This window comes from Corapipo altera, unplaced genomic scaffold (genome assembly GCF_003945725.1).
Source record: "Corapipo altera isolate COAL_440 unplaced genomic scaffold, ASM394572v1 62, whole genome shotgun sequence".
NCBI classification, from domain to species: Eukaryota; Metazoa; Chordata; class Aves; order Passeriformes; family Pipridae; genus Corapipo; species Corapipo altera.
In genome coordinates, this window is record NW_020884894.1 from 10876498 (window position 1) to 10898871 (window position 22374).

The window sequence follows — 22374 nt, forward strand, 5'->3', positions numbered from 1 at the left end:
ACAAGTTCCACAGCATACATGAAGAAACAGTCACCAGCAAGACAATCCACGAGCCAGATGAGTAATAAACTCCAGACAAGTTGTTACAGAGAAGAACTGTCAGCACTCACCTTCTGCAGCAGCCCGAGTGCAGCAATAGCATCGCGGGAGTTCCGAGCCACCACCACGGCCTCCAAGAGGCTCCGCAACGCTTGGACTTGAGGATTCATGGCCAGGGTGTGTGGAATGGACTGCAGGTGCTGCTCCAGTTCTGTCATACATTTGTCATAGATTTGTGCTACATCATCTGTAGCCCAAGCTTGCTGCTTAAGAGAAAGTGGGAATCAGTGATTTTTGCAAGGATTGTATTTGTCACACTCAAATACTGACTGACTCTTCTGCTTCAGGAATTACAGCATCCAGAATTTACACCTCTGCAGTACTGTGGTTTGTTATGCTGGCATTTTAAACACACAAATATGAGCAAGTAAAGCAGTGCAACCAATTCTGGCAGTCAGAATCACAGAATGGTTTGGGTTGGAAGGGACTTTAAAGGCTATGTAGTTCCAATCTCATTGCCATGGGCAGGGACACCTTTCACTTATTCTAGGTTGCTCCAAGCCCCACCCAAGCTGGCCTTGAATATTTCCAGGGATGGGCAACCACAGCTTCCCTGGGCAACCTGTTCCAGTGCCTCACCCCTCTCACAAGGAATTTCTTCTTAATATCTAATCTAAACCTGCCCTCTGTTACTTTGAAGCCATTCCCCCTTGTCCTGTCACTAAGGCCTTAAGTCCTTAAGACCAACAATGCATACAAAAACCTGCTCAAAATTCATGCTTGCCATCCATGACCTTCCTGCAAAAGTAACCTGAAATTTGAATAAAATGTTTCACTACTACTAGAACTACATGTAGTAATCATAACTTGCAGAACTTATCCCAATTTGGGTTACAAACCCCTCAGACTGGATGGAAGTTTTATGTTGCCATTACTCTGTCATTAGAACTAGTACATCTTTCAACCACCTTTCTCAAACAATACAAACACCTGACTCGTAAGAGTCCTTCTGGCAAAAGACAAGCTCTCCAACAGTCTCCAAAAGGGCTACAGTACTCTCAAGCTGATTAGTTCAGAAACCTTTACCTTCATAGGCTGAGCCAAGAATCCTGTAGGCTGAGTTAAGTCATTGGTAGGCAAGAAGCCAGGGACATTGCGTGCAAACTCTTCATAAACAGCCAGCTGTTTGGGGTCCACACCTCCAACCTTTGCAAAGAAAAGAACAGGCATTAACCTCATTGACAAGCACTGGGGCAGTTAAAAATGAAGGCAGTTTGTGTAACAGGCAGCTGCTCAGTCACATTCTTGAACAGAGTGGCCTAGACAGCAAGAAGTAGGATTCAGCTGTGCTGCACTGAGGTCCTGTCTCTCCTGTGACACCTAATAGGAGGATTTTCCTCTAAAACTGAAACTCACACTCAAGAAACAGAAACAACTGAATACTGAGAAATGCTGTGCTGAAAGCACATGCTACAGAGCCTTTAACGGAAGAAAATATAAAGGAGGGAAGACAACAAAACAGACAAGACATCCTTCAGTGAGAAGAACAGCACAGAACAAGAGACAGGACTTATGACTTCAAGGAATTGAGGAAAATTATATGAATACTCCTTTTGGAACAATATAGTTATGTCTTTCCATACTAATCAAGATAACAGCAGCTGCACTGTTAGGCAAGACTACAATATACAGGATTGCTCAGCTGAAGCTGTGCCATCCAATTTTTCTTATCAGGAAGGGGAAAAGAGCAGCATGAGCACAGAGCTGAGTTCATGTCCTCACCTTTAACCTGATCTGTTCTGGCATCCTCTCAGCCTGGTAAGTTAACACAACAGGATCACAGTACCGACGGCCCTCTTGTCTGGCATGTTTTCTGAGCTCAAATTCCTGGGAAAAATACAAACACAGCACTGGATTTTAGACACCGAGTCTGGATGTATATGAGCACATGTAATACTTTTAAAAGACAGCAGTCTCATACTTACAGTTGCGAGCCTCTTGTCCATCTCAGGGCCTGCCTTTTCCACAGCTGTCTTCTGGATAAAGCAGCAGGCAAGCTCACAGTTATCCTGGGCTAACTGGGCAGCTGCCTGCTCCATCATGTCCCTCTGCTGTGGGGAGGCTGCCTATTGAAAACCACAATAATCAGTGAAGGCTGTAGGTTTTTCCCTGTATATTACTACCCCTCAAATCTGCACCACTGTCTGTACAGAACACCAGCAATAAAGAGGAATGCTCTTAGGCTCACGCTCCCTTCCCATGGAATACACAACAATAAATTTAATTTTGCATAGCTTTGAATAAAACATGTAGGCAAGACGACAGTAAAGACTTTCAACAAGGAACAGAACAGCAGGAGTTCTCCATCTTCTCCACCTCCCTATCTCCAGGGCACAGAAATAAAGCCCTGCTTCAGACGGACACATGCACAGCGATGCTAATGCAGGGAAAGCCTCACATCACAGCACAAGGTTTACCCCTCCCCAGGTTGTAATCAGAAGATCTAAAGGCACAGCACTAACAGTGCAAAACAGCATCCTAAGCCTTTTTCAGTGGGTTCCCTTTCTGATACAGATTTTCTTCTTTCCTTCTCAGAGTCTGCTTTAAGAGAACCCAGAACAGATGGAGTTATTTCTTAAGGTGCAAAGCAGCAACTGCCACTAGAAATGGAATACATCTATAAAGGTAACCTGTCCCATTCTAGCTGGACTTCCCTGTCTGTTAAGATCTACCCTTTCAGTTCTCTTTCATTAACTCCTACTACACTACTTCTGTTAACCCACTTCATACAATGAGCCAGGCACAAATTTTAAGGTGTCTTGTACAACCCTTATTCTGCAACACAATACCTTCTATAATTAACCCTTTAAGAAAACTTCCTTGGATTACCACTGCTTTTATATTAACGTCATACATCTTCAGGGATAAAAAAACCTGACTACTAAGTTACACTTTGACATTTTGCAAACACAGCAATACAAAGCACTGTCTTCCACAAAACTTGAATTCCTTCTGCTGATACACATTCTTCTGTGATTAAACTCGAGAGGACACTGGGGCAAGATAAAAAGCTAGTCAGGAAGTTTGTGTGCAATGCAGTAAGATCCACCTTAGCAGTTTAAGTGTGTTCTGACATTAGCTGTAATCTCAACACACTTTTGTCACTATAACTCCACAAGAGTCATGAGGTTTTTATCCAGTGAATTAATCTCCACGCTAGTTAAGCCATGTAATTAACCAGCAAGCCCTCAGCGTGGAGAACTGACTTGCTAACGCTGGAAGCCTGCAGCCCTGTAAGCTGGAAATAACCTTCAGACGACGGGACTCTTACCCTGAGTGCAGTGGCAAAGCTGTTTTTCAGGTTGGTGGCTATGCTCATGAGCAGCGGCTCCCTGCAGGTGATCATGGCCATGCCGGCCGTCAGGTTCCGCATCATGTGGTGCGCGGCCACGCGCATCCGCGACTCCTCCGAGTCCAGCGCAAAGTCCTTCCTGACGATCTGCTCGCAGGTGGTCATGGCGATCTTGATGGACCGATCCACCACGGGGTGCACCAGGTCCTGCACCGCCCGCTCGATGGCCTGGCGCACGCACTGCTTCAGCTGCGGGTGCGCCTGGAACAGCGGGATCTGCGCGGGGAGCGGCAAAGGTCAGGGAATGAAGCGCCCCGGAATCCCACCTGCCCGAGACATTCACAGGTTCTGAACGACTCCTAAGTGCACTGCCTGTGGTAGTTTGGGCTAGGCCTTCCTTGGTGACCAGTTTGTAACCAAGGAAGGGTCCAGATTTACCCAGTATTCCCTACGATTTTTACGTAAGCCGCCGCTTCTGCTCTGTCTCTGCTCACTCAAGATGGAAAAACATCTCCCAGCTCACAGCTACAGACACATAGTCCAGTTTAACACTGTTCCAAGTCTCTGTAGCCCCCAACTGGGGCTGGGGGGCCCCAGAGGCCCCAAGGGGCTCCGGGTCCCTTTCCTCGTGAGTTCCTACAACATGGTTACTTTCTTCCAACAACCCAAACTACAACTCTTCTCTTCCAGTGCTTGTGATATGTTTACATTTCTGCAGGAGCGCTCATTGGACAGAACTTCAAAACTTCCAGGGGTTTCCACCCCTGGGGGTTACCACTTTTTAGCCTCTGGGGGAAAACAAGGTTCAAACCACTACACTGTCCCAGCTTGGGCAGTTCTCCCTTGCTCCACGTGCAGCTATTACAATATTTGTTAAATCCAAAACTGGGACAAATGATCGTTTTTGTTACCAAGATGAAGCTGAGCACAATGCAAAGACTGACTGAAGAGCTGAGCCACTGACTGGTCAAAAGGAGCACAGCAGCAACTATCCCAACTGAAACATTGCCAGAAATGAAGTGGATACTAATGTCACAGTTAAAGACCACTTGATCATCTCAGGTTGCTAATGCAACTACTAATCACCTCTAAAGTTCTCCACTGGATTACTCATTAGCGCTCGACCTCTCCATAACTTTTGAAAAGTGACTGCAATAACTTCAGTTTACAAAATGTTGCTCCCACCAGCTGAGATCTGTGGCAAATCTGGTGGTAAAAATTCTTTTAGCAAACCAAATCAGCTCTAAAACTTACGGTAGGATTTAAGGTAATATGTGGAGCCAAGCCTCCTAAAGAATACACGTTGATGTCGTGGTAACTGTACTGGGGCTGTGGAGGGACCGTGGCTGTACAAGTGGTGCTGGTAGCTGGAGTTGTAGAAGCAGCTGGAGAATAGAAATAGGTTTGTATTGAGCCATTAGTGGAAAGTAAATGCTTGTAAATACAAGTATATATATTTAAAACAGAAAATGACCAAAACCCAAAAGTTTTGCAGTTTCATTATGAAACCTCCAAAACTCGCAACTTTCACTCTGCATTTTCCCAATGATTAGTTCCAAAGTAGCTTCAGCACATTCTAACAGAGCTGTCTGTTACAACAGCTTAGCCCCTGATGTTGTGTTAACAGATCATCCTGCCTCACTCCCTTCTAAGGAGTAGCTACACACCCCACGTGCAGAATTAGCCCCCGTGACAGCTTCCACTCCCTTCCCATCTCCAGACTCTCTACACCTACTTCTATTACAAAACTATCCAAGTGCTTCCAAGCATTCAAGGATGTTACAATAGCATATGTAGTTTCATACTTTTCTTCATAATAGCAAAACCTGTCTTATTTGAACTTCAACAGTGTGATTACGGATTTCATAGATGTACTTACTAGTTGTTGTGATGGGTGGTAGCTCTTCTGGTTGCTTCACATCCTTCTTTGGAGCAGACAGCTGCTCATCCAGGTTTTTCAGACGATCCTTATCTTTCAGGAGACTTCCAGGTTTCAGCTCATTGATGTCTAGTACAAGATTCTTGCAGAGCACCTCGATCTCAAACTTCAGATTCAACTGCAAAACAGTTCTAGTTTAGGACGTGTCACAAGGAAGATGCACAAAACATCTACCAGGCCCCTCGACTCCCAGGCTGCCCATTCTAACCCACACCTTTCAGAGACCAACAGTGACTGAGGATCAGACCAATATCTTGCACTCTGACCTCACAGGAGAAGAGTTGCATTCAAGTTCTACCAAATAAAGCAATGCCCAAGCAATCTCCCCATGCCAAAGCAGCAAGAAGTGCTGCGTGGTCCTTCACAACATCCCTCTTGACTGGTACGTCAAGAAAACCCCACTCAGTAGGTACAGAAAAAAAACCCCAGAAGTTTACTTTTAGATCATGTTCTTGGTGTAGCTCAGCTAAAACATTCATAATGGCCATTGTCCATGGGTTTGGAGGCCTGAAAACCTACAAGAGAAAGAAGAGAACAGTGCTACATAAGCTTCTTGAATCATCTGGATGGCTTATGACTGGAAGTTTTGGAACACAAGCATACAGCCATGGAAACCTTTGTACACAGCTGCAATTAGGGTGGATTTTAGTATTCTGGTAATAATTAGTCCAGTAACTTAATTTCAACTGGAACTACATTAGGAAGCTAAGTGTAAAACTGGAAATACAATGACCTGGTCCTTCTGAGAGATCAGTTCTATGCCAGGTAGAACTGACAAGTTGACCAGGGTCAAAGTGCATGGAATAAAAAAAAAAATAATCAAAAAATAAATATATTCTAGAACCTCTTCAGTGGTATCCCTCCATGTCTCACTAAAGCTCTGTTGAGGGATACCACAGCACAGTTCAGCTAACACCAACCATTTATATGGCAAAAATACATGGTACTTTCCCTCAAAACAGAACACCTTCACTTTAAGCCCTTGCATCCCTTTTCTTTCTCTCCATGGCATTCAATCAGTTTTCACTTTGTGACAAAAGCTGATTACCTTCTACAATATTTTGCCACTTGAGCAATAACTCTGTCAGCACAGAGACACTTACCACACTCCTGACACTGGATTCTAAGACTTTGGCAACAAATGGCACTACATAAAGCAATTCCTGCTGTCCCTTCACATATGCTTCCAGTAGTAGTGATTTCACATCCAAATCCTGAAAAATATCATCAATGATTATAGAATTGGGAAGGAAGGTGGGGAAAACAGCAAACACACTGCAAAATTCCACTTACACACTACTTCCTTTTCAGATAGAGGCAAGGTTGAGTCAAGACAGCCCTTGAATTTTACAGACTGTTAAGCAGCAATTCCTTTTAGAACAAAGATTTACATATCTACATTTTTACATGGGATTAACGAGTTCTCGCCAAAACAAATATAGCTACTAACTTTACTGATACAGAAAAAAAATAATTAGAAGTCTTAAATGACCAACTCTGGAATCATACTTTGTACTTGGCACAAAAAAGAGGCACCAGAAAGGTGATAACATATCCCAAATAGCTTATGCTACAACGTAACAGCATATCAATCAAAGCATACAGCCAAGGCAATCTGTAAAGACAGAAGCTCACCGTGTGCAAGATGGGCTTATTTTTAGCCATGGTAATCATTCCCAGCCAGTGACCAAGGTTCTTTAACAGGGAGCGGTCTGAGAAGTTGGCTGCAGCTTTGTCTGATGTCAACAGCACCTAATGAAAACAAACAAAAAAAGCAGCTTGAGCAACGGACCGGAAGATTATCAAGGCTCTGAACCAAACCCAACAGCTGATCTGACCGAAGGCAAAGTTTTAGAATATCAGGTTCTGAGCTTCACTCTCATTAGAGAGATACTGGAGCAGCCTTTACTTTAAGACAGGAACCTTTAAATCTGCTCTGTAATGACTGCAAAGTTAATTTCTTTAAAAGGATCAAAAAAGAGGATTACACCTTCCCAGACCTTACCATTCACTCTGTCGAGACTGTCACGACTATTCATTTAGCAAAGCCTAACTTGGTGCAGGCAATGCTTCCTCTTAAAGCCTCATCACAGACCTGAAGGTTACAGCTTGCACTTCTAGGGAAACCATTTCATTCTCATGTCAAGGCTTAAATCATGCCACAAGGATTCTGATGTTGTTAGTTCTGTTCCTTAGCTTCAGAGGGGCATCAGCTGAATAGAGCAAGGTCAGCTGTGCTCTCAAGAGCCAGGAGATGCTTTTGCACTACAGCGTAACCCATGGCGGTCAGGGAATTCCACCAACAGGTTTAAAAATAGTGCTTGGTTCAAGAGCTTGTTTCATCTCTTCATCACTTCCGGGCTTCTGCTTCTTCCTCCTCCTCCCCTTCACATTATCTTAGCCCTCTAGTAAATGTTGGTTGTTACACCCCCGTTTTCTACACACTTCCCTTCCCCTTTATTCCTCTTTGACCTGTGCTGGTTTAAAGGTAAACCCGCAGGGGAAATGAACCCAACTCAAAAGAGAGATTATAAATCAGAATAACAATAATAAAATAATACAATAAGTACAATTATACAGACAAACAACTGGTTCTAACCCACAAAACCCAAATGTATAACCCAGCACCCTGGGGTATGAACAGAGTGGTGTTTGTTGGGCCCCCTGCTCTGGGCAGAGGGTGTAAATGCTCTATTGATAACAGTTTCTGGGAAATGGCATGGAAGGCTATAGAATACATGGGTTACACCCATACAGTGATGAACTGGTCCCAGCTGTTCTAACTAGGACAGACCAAAACAGCAGAGTGTGGTTTGCTTATCTTTCTACTTTCCCCACACAAAACAACCACACCACAAGTAATTTTTCCCTAGGTTATAATTTGCAAATCTCACACAAATTTAGAGTCCACCTACATAAATAAATCCAAATGCAGATTTTCTCTCCTGTTATATAATTTAAATCTTCTGCATGTTCCTAACTGAAAAGAATCCTGGTATTCATAAAGATAACCTCTAAGTTTAGTAGTAAGCTAGGAAGCAGATTTTTGAATGATATTCCATAGTTGAGGATCAGCAACATAATAAGCAAACAGAATGAGAAGAAGAGAACACTCCCCAATCTTTACCCAAGTATTAGAAAACTTGCACTACTCACCTTAATATTTCTGTAGGTTTCATTCAGAACCATTTTATTAAACTCTGGATTTTTAAGTGTGTCGAGGAAGTTTGAATATAAGCTGTGAAAGTTAGGCTCAATACTGACTCTCTTCATCACAAGATACTGTGATACCCAAGGCATGAACTCTTCTTTCACTGTTTCCTTCAGTTCTTCCACCTGTGGCCAAACCAAAGAGAAAGCACACCACAGAATAGATGAGAAGATAAGCAAAACCTTCTGGGGCCAGCTCTGACCAACACAGAGTTATGGTCAGTCAATTGCTTTTAAAACTAATGTTTTTCTAAAAAAAAAAATATTTGAAATCAGTGACTCAGTATCCAAAGATCTGAAGTTGTAATTTTGTAGAAATATTGTCAGCAAACACTTAAAAATATATAAAAAATACAGATTAAAAAAAACAATTCTTTTTTTTACTAGCATTCTTCCATACTTGCCTTCTGTGTCATATTTGACTGAGATAGATTATTGAAGATGAAAGCAATTTTTTCCTGGACATTGTCTGGAGGTCCCACAATTCTCTCTGTTTGATCTGTTGCTACTAACAGCGTATCAATGTTGGTAGTATTAATGGAAGGCTGCAGGGAGAACAAAAAGTTAAGAATAGACAATACCTAGGGGTGACATCAAAAGAAACTTTTGCTCTGTTCTGTCAAGCCAAAATAGAATTGAGCTTTATCAGGAGACATTTAATGTCTCAGATTCATTTTCAGCAGCACTCTAAAGGAGCCAAGTGATTTTTTTTACCCTAAAAATCATGATCAATACTCAGCAGAAGAATGCTGCTGCACATTCATATATAATAGGTGCCACTGCAATGGCACCCTTCAGGCTAACAGCCTGCATACAATTTTAGCCAGGAGAACAATCACAGTACAATAGTGAGCAGCTCTTAGCACAGCAGGGAGTCTCCAGGAGCAATTCAGTGCTGATTTGGGAAGGAGAAATCCCTGAGATTCACTTCTGAGGCAGCATGTCAAGTGTAAGTCAACAGAACGTGACCCAGGTCCCTACAGCTGCAGGACTGAACCCCAGGGCTTTAGCACCTGGTGCACTGCAATTAAGGGAAAAGGAGATGCAGTTTTAAATATCAACCCTGACTGGAGTTTAAAGTGGGAAAATACAAACACCTCGAAGTAACAACTATCTACACGACATAACCAGGGGTGAAAGACAGTAATGGCTACACCATGACCTGTCCTCCACAGTCTGTTCACAACACTTTCAGCTACCTTTGGCTTTTGCCTCCTCTACAGAGAACTCTTCAAGGACAGCCCCAAGCAGCAAGACAGGCTCAACTTTACAGTGCATCAGTCATCATACAGCTCCAGCACCACCCATCCTCAGTGAACACGTGGCACCAAGTGTGCCCCAAACCTTTCTGTGCAACAGCCGATAGTATCAACCTGCCAACCCTGTAATAACTCTGACAAGCAGTTCAGAGAGTTGTTGATGCAAGTGACTGAAGACATGAAAAACCTAATGCAGTTAGAACTGCCAGGTCAGATGTGTGCAGTAGGTGTTCTCAAGTCCCAGGCAGAACAGCAGCTGCCAACTATTTTAAGAGTCCTACTGGAGGTCATTAAGAGAAACAATGGTTCTGTAATTGTCCTGACAGTTAAAGCCTCAATAAAAACATTTCAACTTGACACCTAAGTAATTGTGTAGTTTAATGACTAAAAATGCCTTCTCTCTACAAAAACGCTTGTCATATTTAAAAAGTTTATAGGCTTTAAATACAAAATAACAGATCACAGTTTGAATTCAATACAGAGCAGCAACTTAACACCTCTGGGAAGGGCACAATGACACAGTGCTCACCGGCACGTCTTTCTTGAAGCTGACTCCAGTTGGTCGGGTGATTGTGATGGTTTTTGCAACGGTGGTGGTGGTTGAGGTGGTCACTATAGTGCTGACTTGGCCAGCAAGAGGAGCTTTTGCTGGAACCTGGGCCTGGGCCTGAGCCTGGGCAAGTGCAATACTTCCAGGGGTGGTGATTGATCCCTGCATCTTCACAGGAGGATCTCTGGATTGCTGTCCATATTCTATGTACTAAAATAGGGTGAAAAAGCACAGGTTTGCCAACAACTGTTAAAATATATATTCAACACTATTACCATAAGGGAATCTGCAAACTACAACTGTATACCCTTATAAAGCACAGCCTGTCAGTATTGACTTTCTTACTGGAGAGGAGCCTCAAACTCTACCTTTTGGCCTCAACAGGTTGATGCCAAGCACCACGAGACTAAATACCCTTAAAATTTTGCAGCACTACCCAAAAAACTCCATCCCCATCCCCCCAGGCCTGAAACAGCAGAGTCAAAGAGGAGAACCTAAGAGTAAGGTGTGAACATCAAAAAACAGGTTACAAAGCAGGTGAGAAGTCTACTGCAAGAACTCCAACAGCTACATAAAAAAGTCTGAAGTTCACCATCAATAAGCAAAACCACAGTTCTGAAATGGTCAACTTCAAGTTATTACATATTTTTAAGTAGCTCCATAGTAAAAAAATGAGCTTCTTCCCCACTGTTATACATTTCCTCAGAAACTGGTAACATCAGACTGTCATTTAAGGGATACAGTCTGAAACCTGTCAGTGAAACCAAGAATGCTACTGGACTTTTCAGCTTTGGGTATGAGGTCTCTCTACCTCAGTGGAATATTTTTCCTTATTTAGCTCATGCTCTCAAGCTCTGCCACTGGGATTAGCTTTTCTTTATTTCCACCAACACGACACCACATGATGAACACTGCTTTGGACTACACAGTATTCCCGTGGCTCTCATCAAACCTTCAGGAATGAAATTTTTCCTGGATTATTTTAGCAGGTCTGAGTATGAAACTGTATAAACCCAGCTGAATGTCCTCTATTTTAGGAAAACTCCAAATCTTTAAGGGACTGGAATATGAATCCACTGAGGCACTTCAAATCCTTTGTGCAGTGCTGGATCACTCAGTTATACTCAGGTACCTATTTCAACTTAAGCAACCCAAAGAGATTTATTGAAACAGGAAAGATACCAGATAACCACCTTCACCTGCTTACCCTATCCCACAGAAAAAACTTTAAGGAAAGGTATTTGATTCTGTGGATCTACATAGGCTAAAATCATGATACATGAGACTGCTTTTCCAAAGGAAAACAGAAATCTGCTCATAAGAATTTCAAATCATAGAGAGTTGGTGTTGTTAATACACACTCACCTCCTGCAAATGATGTGGGAACTGTATAAAGTGACTAATAGAAGCCAAGTGCTGACAATACTGGGGATAGTCCTTCAATCTGTCAGACAAAACACACATTAGTCAGAAATATCAGACTGGTATGTCATTCCCATACTGCATCACAGAATTACTTCTGGATTCCTTACAGCAGCTGTGCTATAAATCATTTTCTACAAAGTACTTTCTGTCACAAAACCCATTTGAAATTAATTCGTGTAACAGTAAAACACAAGGTTTATTCACAGCAACTCATCTTATCCTACATCTCTATACTTCTGACTGAGCACACAATTGCATTTATGTTTAGTGTTTACAATAAGATTACTGGATAAGTAATTTGCAGTTTAGCTCAGTGCATTTTATACAGCACCCCTCACACCCAGAACTTCCTCTATCTGCAATTCATTAAAAGCTTTGAGAAAGCTTTTTTTTTTTTTTGAGATTATTTTGCCATACTTGAGATTTCTGTGTAAAACCCAAACCCTGGAGCTTAGTTCCTAGTCAGTCCTTCAATAAGGAACAGCACAAATAGCACTCCACTGGAATGCATCTGTGAAGAGTGACTACATTTGCTCCATTTCTATCAGACAATTTCATCTAACTCACCACTAATTATTTTTATAAACAAAGTCCACTAATTTTCAGCATCTGTTTGCCCCACATTTATACAGGCACCACACTGAACATTTTCATTTTGAAAAGTCAGCCTTTAACTGGCACATTCACACTTTTTGTCTCAGCTCAGCATATCTCTGAAGCAATTCTGAAGCTGTGTTCATTCCTAACCCATACCAGCAATCCTGCACTGCACCATTAGAGCAGGTTCAACATTCACAACACAACACCATTAGAAGTTACCAAACACCCACACTCACCTATTTTTAAATCTATCTAGTGCAGCAATACCAAAATAGTACATTTTGGATGCAAAAGGCTTTCGTAAGGCTTCGAGAACATAGCGCAGGGCCAGGCCCAAGGCCATGTAAGTAACCAGTCCTTTCTCTATGATCCCCCCGAAGAGACAGGCTGTGATGTGCAGCTCTTTATCTGGGTACTGCGGGAAGAACCGGTACTCCTCGAACAAGTTCCTCAGCATGCAGTTAAACACTTCTCGTTCACGTTTAATGTTGGAGTCCTTAAACCTCTGCAGCATTTCCAAGACCTGCAAAGAAATTGATAATTGTTACCAACGGGTTTTTGCTTTCTCCCAGCCCTTCCGAATCTTCACGTTTCAGGAGTGTGTGCGACTACCCGGGTGAACTGTGTTACCACAAACTGTGTTACCACAAAGCCAGCAAACACTATATCACTACAATGAGCTTCCTCTTCAGACTGGAGTTTTCTCCATTTTAAGTAACTGTCCTCACACAGAACTTTTTTTGTGACCGCCTACTCCATCGCTTTCAAATCGGAAAAATTAAAATTGATGTTGTGTCCTCCATAATTTATAACCACACAAATACATTAAAGTAAACTCGAGGTACTTCAAAGAGCAAGTACATCAGGCCAATAATTACTCTCATAGAGACTAACCAAAATAATTATCAAAAGCTCAGAAGGTAGAACTTGGGACACATATATATGGATGTTGTAGTCATTTTTAGATACTTAAAAAACATGTATTCAAGATAATTTATACAGACTATTTAAAGGCACTCTTTAGCACTTATTTTGAACACAAAGGCTTCCAAACGACATCGAATCCTTCCCACTTAGCAGCATTTTAGGAGTGTTAATTAGACATCTAAAGTTTTCAGTCCACAGAAGTCAAAGCTGAATGTAATGATCAACTGCAAGTTTGCTGCAAAAACAACTTCAACCAAGCCAAAAAGCAATGCTGTAAGTATCTACCACAAGCCCTTTTTTTTATTTTCCACTAAAACGTGAAGGAATAATTGCTATCAACTTTATTGCAAGTCTCTGGACAGCAGCTGCTGCAGAAGGGAACTCACCTCATCCACAGACATGGTCGGATGTGGTGGGTGGTTGTAAATACGCTGGAAGTAGCTGTTTGCCTCATCATCTATTTCTTTGCTAAAGTGCTGATTAGCCTCTGGCCACACCTGAGATAAGTCAGCTGTTAAAAAAGGGAACAGGTATTATGCTCAGGACAACTTCAGGCAGACAGGATTTCATCCAGTCCTTTTCAACTCTTCTACCAATCTGTACAGAACCTGCTAGTTGTTCTAAAAGGCAGGATTATTTAACCTTTCCATTAGACAGGAATTGTTATTTAAAAAAATCTGTTTCCAGCATGCCATATTTATTAAAAAAAACCTGAATCCTAAGATAGCATTAACCTCACAATTGTATTCCTAGAATCCACTGCATCCCAAGCTGACCTCAGCTGACAACTAAATGAATGAATGCAGAACAGACTAGAATAAAGCATGCTACACAACACTGACATGCACACAAACTTGCACACAGACTTTCAGGCCAGTCAGTGAGCTTCCAGTAAGTTCATACTGAATGCTCAAGACCCAAAATATAAACCAGTGGTCATTACAGCCACCTCCCCTGTACATCTGCAAAGACAGGTAACTTTGCTGTTATTACTTGTGGCTTCTTTGACAGCTCCTCCCTAAGAGCAACGAGGAAGGTTTAGCACATGGCTGTGCTTCCTGAACATTTGACTGCTTCAACACTTCACTGAGCATACTGCAGAGGCATAAATCATTTAAGGATAATGGCTTAGTGTCAGGAACCAAATTATTCCTTCCAAAAACTACCTTCCTAACCTTCTGTTAGTCTTATTTGTATTCAGTGTTGCAGCCTATTTCACTGCTTCACCTGTTAAGTTCCCTGCTGCAACACCACCTTACTCAGGTAGCTTTCTTTAACCTTGTTACAAATAAACCCCAAAACACCCTGGACCCTGGTACCAGACATACACAATTTTCTCTGTTCAAGAACAGGACAACACTTTTGTTCAAAACACAGCACCGCAGAAAAAGGACAGAAACACAAATTTGTAATACATTGTATTTTTATGCTAACAGTTTTTTTTTAATTCCCCCCAGGGCACTTGTCAAGCTTCCAGGATACAAGCCTAGAAGCACCTTTTCAGGTTAATGGAGTAACACAAGAGCCACATTTCTAACATTTACCACCTATAGATCCAAGCCTCCCCCTGAAGGAAACACAGATTAACTGCAGACCACAGTCACACTTCACAGCCACAGACAACACTACCACTTACAAGGTTTCATCTTACTCTGCTGGAATGTAGGCTGGTTCAGTCCAGATGTGCTCAGCTTCCTTTGCACGAAGGGGTCATTGTTCACTGCAGGAAGGCCCAGGGCTCCAGTTCCTATGCCAGTCAGGCTACCCGTAGTAAGACCACCTACTGAAAAGAAACCTGTAGTAAGACTACCTACTGAAAAGTAAACAACTGGTCATCTCAGTTGCACCCTCACAGTATGCATTTATAACTCCTCCTAGCACTTGTCATTTCCAAGAACTCAACAGCTTTATAATCCTCATAACTGTCTAATATCAAGCAATTTTAACTTAAGCAATTCATCTCTGTCCCAACCTAAAATGACGCTGCTGAATTTGTTGAAACACCCTCTTGACTCTTAAACATTTTACCTTTTGCAGCTGCAACTCTCTGAAGTGCTGTTTCAGCAATGACCCAGCAGTGTGTAACTCCCTCCCATACAACACAGTTGTTTGTCCCCTGGGGTGTCCCACCCTCAAAGGGAAGGAAGCACCTAACCCACCAGCATTTCCAACCTCAGCAATAACAGTGCCTTAGCTCTGCCATGTCAAAAACAAACCACTCCCCCCCCCCCAACAGCAGTACCTGGAAGCTGTGAAGAGAGTCCTCCTATGCCACTGAAACCTGTTGTCTGGTTTTGGGTGGAGAGAGGGGGGAACGCTTTTGCTGGTGACTGAGGAGTGCTGAATGCAGAGCCCAGGTTTGGAGGGAAGCCTTGCATGCTCTGGGTGTGAGGAGCAGCTGAGCCACCTAAACTAAGAGATGCCATTCCTGCAAGCGAGTCGATCTGAACGAAGAGAGGAAGGTTATACAGACATCCATAAACCAAAAGCCAGCTGATTTTTGGCATGTTCTGCATAAAGACGGCTACCTATCAAAACATTTCTGAGAAAAGCCTTTCTGCATGGTTACTGTAAATTCTGAAGTCATCCAGATCACCCCAAAAGATCAGTTTGTCTAGAGAATGCACTTTCATTTTTCTTCTACAATCCCATGAAATCCCATTCTCTCCGAGTTTTTACAGAAAGGTTGATTGTTCCAAGGTCTGCAGTTAAAGAGTAACACAGCAGTAAATGCTTATAATAAGCAGCATTTACTTTTACTTGCAGATTTTTATACTACAGTAGTTTGTGCTCTGCAGTTTGCAAACTCAGACCTCACCCCAAGACTTAAAAAGGTATTTCGACTCAAGCTTACAGAGTATTTTTATTTTTGACTGTCTGAAGGATCCCACTATATGCCCACTTTTCCCCACCTAAATACCTGAATGAAGTCTTCAATAAAAAGCATTAAAACCTGGGTGATGAGTAGGAGGGAAGGCACAATACAGGCTAACAAAGCAGTAAGTCAAGGAACTGACTAGGAACAGCAGAAAATGGTGTTATCTACCCACTAGAAAGCATGACTACAGACTAACAATTGCTGCTCTGCTTGATCGTATCACTTATTTGCAGCACGTTGCCAAGATGTTTGGTACATCTGATGAGCAACTTCAACAAAGCAACAATTTACAAGGAAACTGCTCTCTGTGTTTAGTTTATGTAATCTACTGACAATTCAGTCATTCTTAAATGCTGAATTGCCACTATTTCATGTGAAAAGCCTGTCACCACTTCAAAATTGAATGTAACTGCTAGAAGCAAAACCTGTCTGTAATGTGTTGCTCCCAGAGGAGGAAGGGATGATGAGTGGCAGGGAGTAACTGAAATGTACCTTGTTTTTAAAAGAGCAGTTCAGTTGAGAGCTGAAGAGCCCCAGTTATAACAAGTCCTTATGCTCTAGCACTGTGGCTTGGCCCGTGAAGCTACAAACAAGACACATCAGGTTCAAAGGCAGTGCTTAATTCTCAAAACTCTTAGTAAATTTTAGCACTTTAAAAGAAAGCCTCAGTTACTTTAAATAAACCAAACATCTGTCCCTCTCCAGTGCTCCCATCCTGTAATACTTCACAGTTACTTCTTACAGACATTTGTGAAGTGAAAGGCAGTTCTGAACTACAACCCTCAGACAACATTCTGCAGTCACAAGCAAGTTATCCAGACATGCAAGCACAGAACTACGTGAGCCAGGTGACGTTTGACTTAGTCCTGCAGAAGGAGCTCAACTGCTACAGCAGAACTAGCACTAAACCAACGGCACCCTGTGCAGAGGCAGCCCTGGTCTGTACCTGAACAGGTGAGATGGCATCCAGGCTGCTGGCACTGGGCGGGCGGCCCTTGGGCATCACTCCAGGCGGGGGCTGCCGAGCCTTGTTCATGACATTACTGCAGTTGGCTACCATGGTGAGGATCGTCTCTGACAGCTCCTGAGAAACACTCCTAGGACAGAGGCAGGACAGTTGGGATATGTGCTTGCATGGCTGCAACAGTTCTTGGAAGAGCAGACCATCTACAACAGCCCTGCTGGCGCCCACATCGTGGGCTCTGCACAGCTCAGCCTTGTGAATTAAAACACAGTTAATGATGCTGTGATCCCTTTTTCAAACCTGCTCCCCAAGGCTCCTTCCTGTCCTCAGACTTCACAGTTTGTGATCATTCCCATTCTGAATCTCATTACACACAAGGTCTCTCTCAAAGAGGAGATACATGGAATACACACACAAAGACAAAAAACCCAGGAGAGGTAAATGCCACCACCTGCTTCACTGAAATTTATCTGTCTACAAACTGAAAGACAGGCTTTACACACTGACATTAAATCAAAACAGAGGCAGGAAACTCAACTATTCAAGGTAAATATAATGAAAAAACATCAGAAAACTCAAATTTAGGCACAAAGTCACTGCACAACTGAGAGCAGTCAGTACCTCTTCCCAAAGTGTTCTGTGTCTGACTGCCAGGTTCCCAAACTGGAAGGAAAGCCAGCTCTGCTGCTGACACACCTAACCACAAACATCCTAACAGAACACTAACATTTTCCTCTTGGAAAATACAGCAAGTTATTTACGCTTTCCTGAACTTTAGTTTTACTTTCTTGGTGAGGATTCCTCCCTGTAATGGTGCAACTGTACCAACACAGCTTTATTGCTCTGTTAACCTTGTCTGGAGACTCCTCATTTTAACTCAATTTTCACAAGATTTTACTGTACAACTGTCTGGATGAGGGGGAAAAGGAGGACAGAGGAACCATCCTGGTGATTAAGGCAGGAAAACAAAGTGCAGAGCAGCCTTCAGCTTTGGCAGGTATCCCATTACAGGCCACACAGTTAGTCAAGGGCTTCCAGCTTTACTCCAAAGCCAGTGATTTATTATGCAGTGTGGGGAAAAGCTCACCCATGAGAGACAGGGGAATCTGGGGAGATATAGTGGGTGAGCAGCTTTCCATACAGGGCAACAAACATTTAATAAACTGTTTCTCAAGCTGGTTCCTTTACACACTGACAAAAAAACCAGCCTGCATTTGAGGCAAACAAAGTTGGTGGGCTGAGAGGCAGAAACCAGAGTCAGCCACCTCTAGAGCAACAAAACTGTCGCCATAAGGGAAATTCCAGCTTCCTGGAATAAAACTTTCACATCTCTTGCATTTTTTTAATTTTTTTTCCCTTTCTTACAAAACAGGAAAAAGCCTTTTCATTTCCAAGGCACAATTACACAGAAGCCTCTTCCTTTCTTGAGAGAGGGACTGAGAAGAAGTGACAATTCCCCATCCTGACACATTTGGACCATGCAGGACACAACTGTGTGGAAGAGGCACTGCTGCCCCTCTCACCTCACTGCAGCTCCACGAGGGGAGGACTTCTCACAAGCAGCTTGTTAAAAGATCACATGCTTGGTCAGCCTGTGGTGCCTGCAACCACCCTGACTTCACTGTAAAAACACTCAGCAACAGAAGGAACATTTATTTCTTTTTGAAGAGTCACTGTTACATGATGCCACAACTACAGTGCTCACCAGGGATAAACAAGCAGCACCAAAGAAAGTCTCAGAACATGCAGGGTCCTGGTGACTAAAAAAAGTGTCTCCCTGGACACAAAACAGCACAAGAAATAACTACAGTCTAATTAAAGAGCAGGCTCCTAAATCAACAGATTTAGGAAATGGCAGAATTCAGCTAGTGAAGTAGAACTACTCTCCCAAATGTATTTAATATTTACTGTGATTTTAACCTTCCAGCCTTCACAATGCCCTCTCCCATTCGTGAATGAAACCTGAGCTCATCAAAGCCACTGCTGCATGAAAGAAATTGAAGTTTTTTCTTTCTAAAGCTCAAAGAGAATAACTGATGGAAAATGACTGCAAGTAGGTCACATTCTTGTATAAAAGGGAATACAAGGAGCTATAAAAAGAAACCAAAAGCTGAGAGAATTGTGCCAGTAGAGAACTAGTGGTTTCTGGAATTAATGCAATAAATAAAGCTTGGTTAACACATTAAGATTCAGAACACAATGACATTAGATGCAAGTCAAGTCTATAGGTAACTACTGAACCTCTAAAACGTGGACACTGCAGCATGCAAAATAAGGAACATAAGTTCATTTGTGAACTAGTCTCAGAAGATGCACTTTGAGCTGAAAAATATCAGTTATCTCTCAGTCCAAGACACGTGCTGACCATTGTATTTAAGAAACAGTACTTCAACAGCATTTGGAAGATCAGTTGCACAGGTTCCAGCAGAAACCAGGAGATTCCTTTCTCCTAAAATCTTACAGGTATCTCAAATTCCCTGTGACAACTCTATGTTGGTATGAATTTCCTAGCACCTACAGGAGAGCCATGAATCATCCTGGATGCCTTTAAAGATGTTTCTCATGTTTTTCAAGACAACACTGGCTAAGCCAAAGGACACAGCATAAGGCTCAGATCAGTAACATGCACTGGGACATGCCAGGCTCATTTGGGGCCAAAACCAGCAGCAAAATCAGCACCATCTCCAGCTTCCAGTCGCTCTGGCTCACACATGGCCCTGTGACAGGTCTAGTTAACTGCAGCAGTGTTTCAGAGATAAATACCATCTTGGTCTGAACAGCATGAAGAAATGACATTGCAAATACTTTACAACATTCAGTCACATTTACTATGTGTGTACACAGTATTTGAAGACTGATTTGTCCAATTTCAGTTTCCATCAGCCCTTCTGTAGTCTATCCCTCCCCTCTAGCAGACAAAACAGCTCTTGGATCCACACATTTTTTCTGCTGCCTTTAGCTAAACAATCTCATCTGCAAAAGATCTTCAGTATTTTCCACCTGAGTACTTTGAGTCTCTCTCAAATGAAGACAACAGAAATTACACATGTCTAGTTTCAGTCTCAATTACACTACAGTCACCACTCACCACTTTTCTCCTACACATAAGGGACTGCAGGAGCCCTTTATTGCTAGGGCAGTTACCAGACAGAGGCATCTGCTTAACACAATCACAAAATCCTTTAAAAATCACTTTTCCAAGATGTTGTTCCATTCTGTACCATGACCTGTATTCCCTTGTCCAAATTAAAGCCCTGTATCTGACTCACCAGCCAGCCCCCAGTCTCCAAGATCACCTCACCTGTTCCATGACAAAGACAAGAATGCTCAAGCTCTCACGACCCAGCCCACAACAAAAGTTTCAATGCAAAATGAACTATACTACAGCATCTATCCCTGCAAGTTTATCCACTCATTAACCCCATTCTCCATGTGAAATTCCAAGCTGTGACCACGTGCCAGAAAACAAGCTGCAAACAGATGACAAGCTCAGTGTAAGCAACATAATCCTTACCCAGCACAAGCTTGCAGACAGGCCAACATCGTTGCCAACGTTTCTGGAGGAAGCTGAGCACTTTTGGGCTGATCTTTTTCTGGAGCAAGGCCACCCAGGATAGATGGACATCTTCTCTTTAAGAAAGTCATACAGGCCTGGATGAAAGGCTCCTGAGGAAAAAACGTTATTTTAATCTCCCAAACTGCATCCAGGACACTATTTCAAACTTGGCAATTGCACCGTGGAAAGAATTGCACTAAGCTACTATAGTTCAGGGAAAATGTTGAACTATCAGACCATGGACACTTTCCACAACTTTAAAGCTACTCATAAAATTGTTAAAGTGACTTAAGTTAGTCACTGATACGAATGCAGAAATAAAAAGAAAAATTCTGCTTTACCCCATGCTCCCGAATTTTATCTGTGAGCCATTTGTCAAGTTTGAGGTATTCCCGTCGAGAGGCAAGTGCAGCAAGGTCAATAACAAAGGCAAATGGAGTACCATTTAGCAGCATTGACAAGGCCTAAAGAAAGAAAATCAGAAGACTACTAGTGAAGACACACGGACACCCTTTCTCCTTTTCTTTCTAGCCCCCCCCCCTTTTATTAAAGGAGTCTTATTATCCCATGCTGCTGTGCTTTGTCAAAGGTTGGTACTATCAGCTTCACTTACAGCTCGCTTATGAGGCAAATAAGCAAGAGCTCTGATTTGAAATCATGACTTTACCTTCTTTGAAGTGACCTTGTTTTAAATTCCTCTACCTGAAAATCCACCAGCAAGTGGTTGAGAACTACCACGTTGACATTGGAACAAAATTCAGCAGAAGAGCCAAGCATCTCCCTGCAAACAGACCTCAACCCCTTCAGAGACACTCAGAATGGATCTGCTCTAAGGAGTCATCTCTGCACACAGCAATTGCTACAACAAAGCTGACTTCAAGCAGCAGCAGGTGCTCTTGCACTTTGTGACACCCAATTATTTTGCATCTAACTTCAGGAAGCAATAAAGGCCTCAAAGAAGTCAGTCACAACTCCCAGTCTGTTGTGAAGGAGTAAAAACTAAGAAGCAGTAGCAAGAAATCCCCATTCCGTTATGCTTAGCAGTGCCACCTTCACACAAATATCTCACAGATATTTTCTACATTCTCATTTCAGCAGTACTCAAAGTTCAAACAGTCAGAGCTCTTTTTGGATTTACACAGCAAGCGATTCTGTTGGACTGCTTCCCAAGGTATTTGTCACCTAAACCACCATAACCAACCCCACTGCAAATAACCACGTCAAACATCTTGGGCTCACAACTGGACAGGCTGGAAGCATCTGCAGTCAGATACCACAAGTCAGCTGAAGAGTACTTAAGGTCACATCAACATAGGCTTTTTTTCTTTTTTAAGATGAGCAGAAAAAAACCCTTAAAAAAAAAGTAATCCTTACTAAATTAGTCTAATTTAAGCTTAGCCTTTGTTAAAAGATAAGCAAACCTGCAAAAGGCACCAGACAGCAAATAATGGCAGTGTTTTGCAAAACTCACCTTTAAGTCCTGTGCCACATCAAGAATTCGTGACAGTTTTGCCTGGTCATACTGCTCCCCTCTCATGTACCATTCTGCCATCGCATGCATGATGAGCTGGCGGATTGAAGGAGACTGACCCTAAGGAGAATTAAATTAGAATTGTGCTTCATGGTTCTAGGAATAGGATCACCTATGTGAACGTTAAACAGGGTAAAGCTTAAC

The 22374-nt window shown here is 42.5% G+C and overlaps 1 protein-coding gene and 2 non-coding genes across 9 annotated transcripts in view; all 3 read right to left on the reverse strand.

Annotated features, from left to right (window-relative positions):
- Positions 1–22374, reverse strand: part of CNOT1 (CCR4-NOT transcription complex subunit 1) — a 55587-nt gene that overhangs the window by 13183 nt on the left and 20030 nt on the right. For 4 of the 7 annotated variants that reach the window (XM_027646508.1, XM_027646509.1, XM_027646510.1 and 1 more), the window contains exons 14-35: positions 22171–22290; positions 21041–21163; positions 20658–20809; positions 17126–17276; positions 15544–15745; positions 14938–15084; positions 13688–13812; positions 12611–12897; positions 11715–11793; positions 10329–10559; positions 8945–9085; positions 8487–8666; positions 6966–7082; positions 6434–6544; positions 5768–5845; positions 5271–5448; positions 4646–4776; positions 3371–3667; positions 2025–2165; positions 1822–1926; positions 1126–1245; positions 111–302 (exon numbers count right to left, since the gene is read on the reverse strand). In XM_027646508.1, coding sequence (XP_027502309.1) covers positions 111–302; positions 1126–1245; positions 1822–1926; positions 2025–2165; positions 3371–3667; positions 4646–4776; positions 5271–5448; positions 5768–5845; positions 6434–6544; positions 6966–7082; positions 8487–8666; positions 8945–9085; positions 10329–10559; positions 11715–11793; positions 12611–12897; positions 13688–13812; positions 14938–15084; positions 15544–15745; positions 17126–17276; positions 20658–20809; positions 21041–21163; positions 22171–22290 — 3408 coding nt within the window. The remainder of the gene's footprint in view (positions 1–110; positions 303–1125; positions 1246–1821; positions 1927–2024; positions 2166–3370; positions 3668–4645; positions 4777–5270; positions 5449–5767; positions 5846–6433; positions 6545–6965; positions 7083–8486; positions 8667–8944; positions 9086–10328; positions 10560–11714; positions 11794–12610; positions 12898–13687; positions 13813–14937; positions 15085–15543; positions 15746–17125; positions 17277–20657; positions 20810–21040; positions 21164–22170; positions 22291–22374) is intronic. The other 3 variants (XM_027646514.1, XM_027646512.1, XM_027646513.1) reach the window with 3 other exon arrangements.
- LOC113949026 lies at positions 7514–7652 on the reverse strand. The gene has a single exon (XR_003528313.1). It is a non-coding gene; the product is annotated as a small nucleolar RNA SNORA46 (small nucleolar RNA).
- On the reverse strand, positions 16664–16799 carry LOC113949027. The gene has a single exon (XR_003528314.1). It is a non-coding gene; the product is annotated as a small nucleolar RNA SNORA50 (small nucleolar RNA).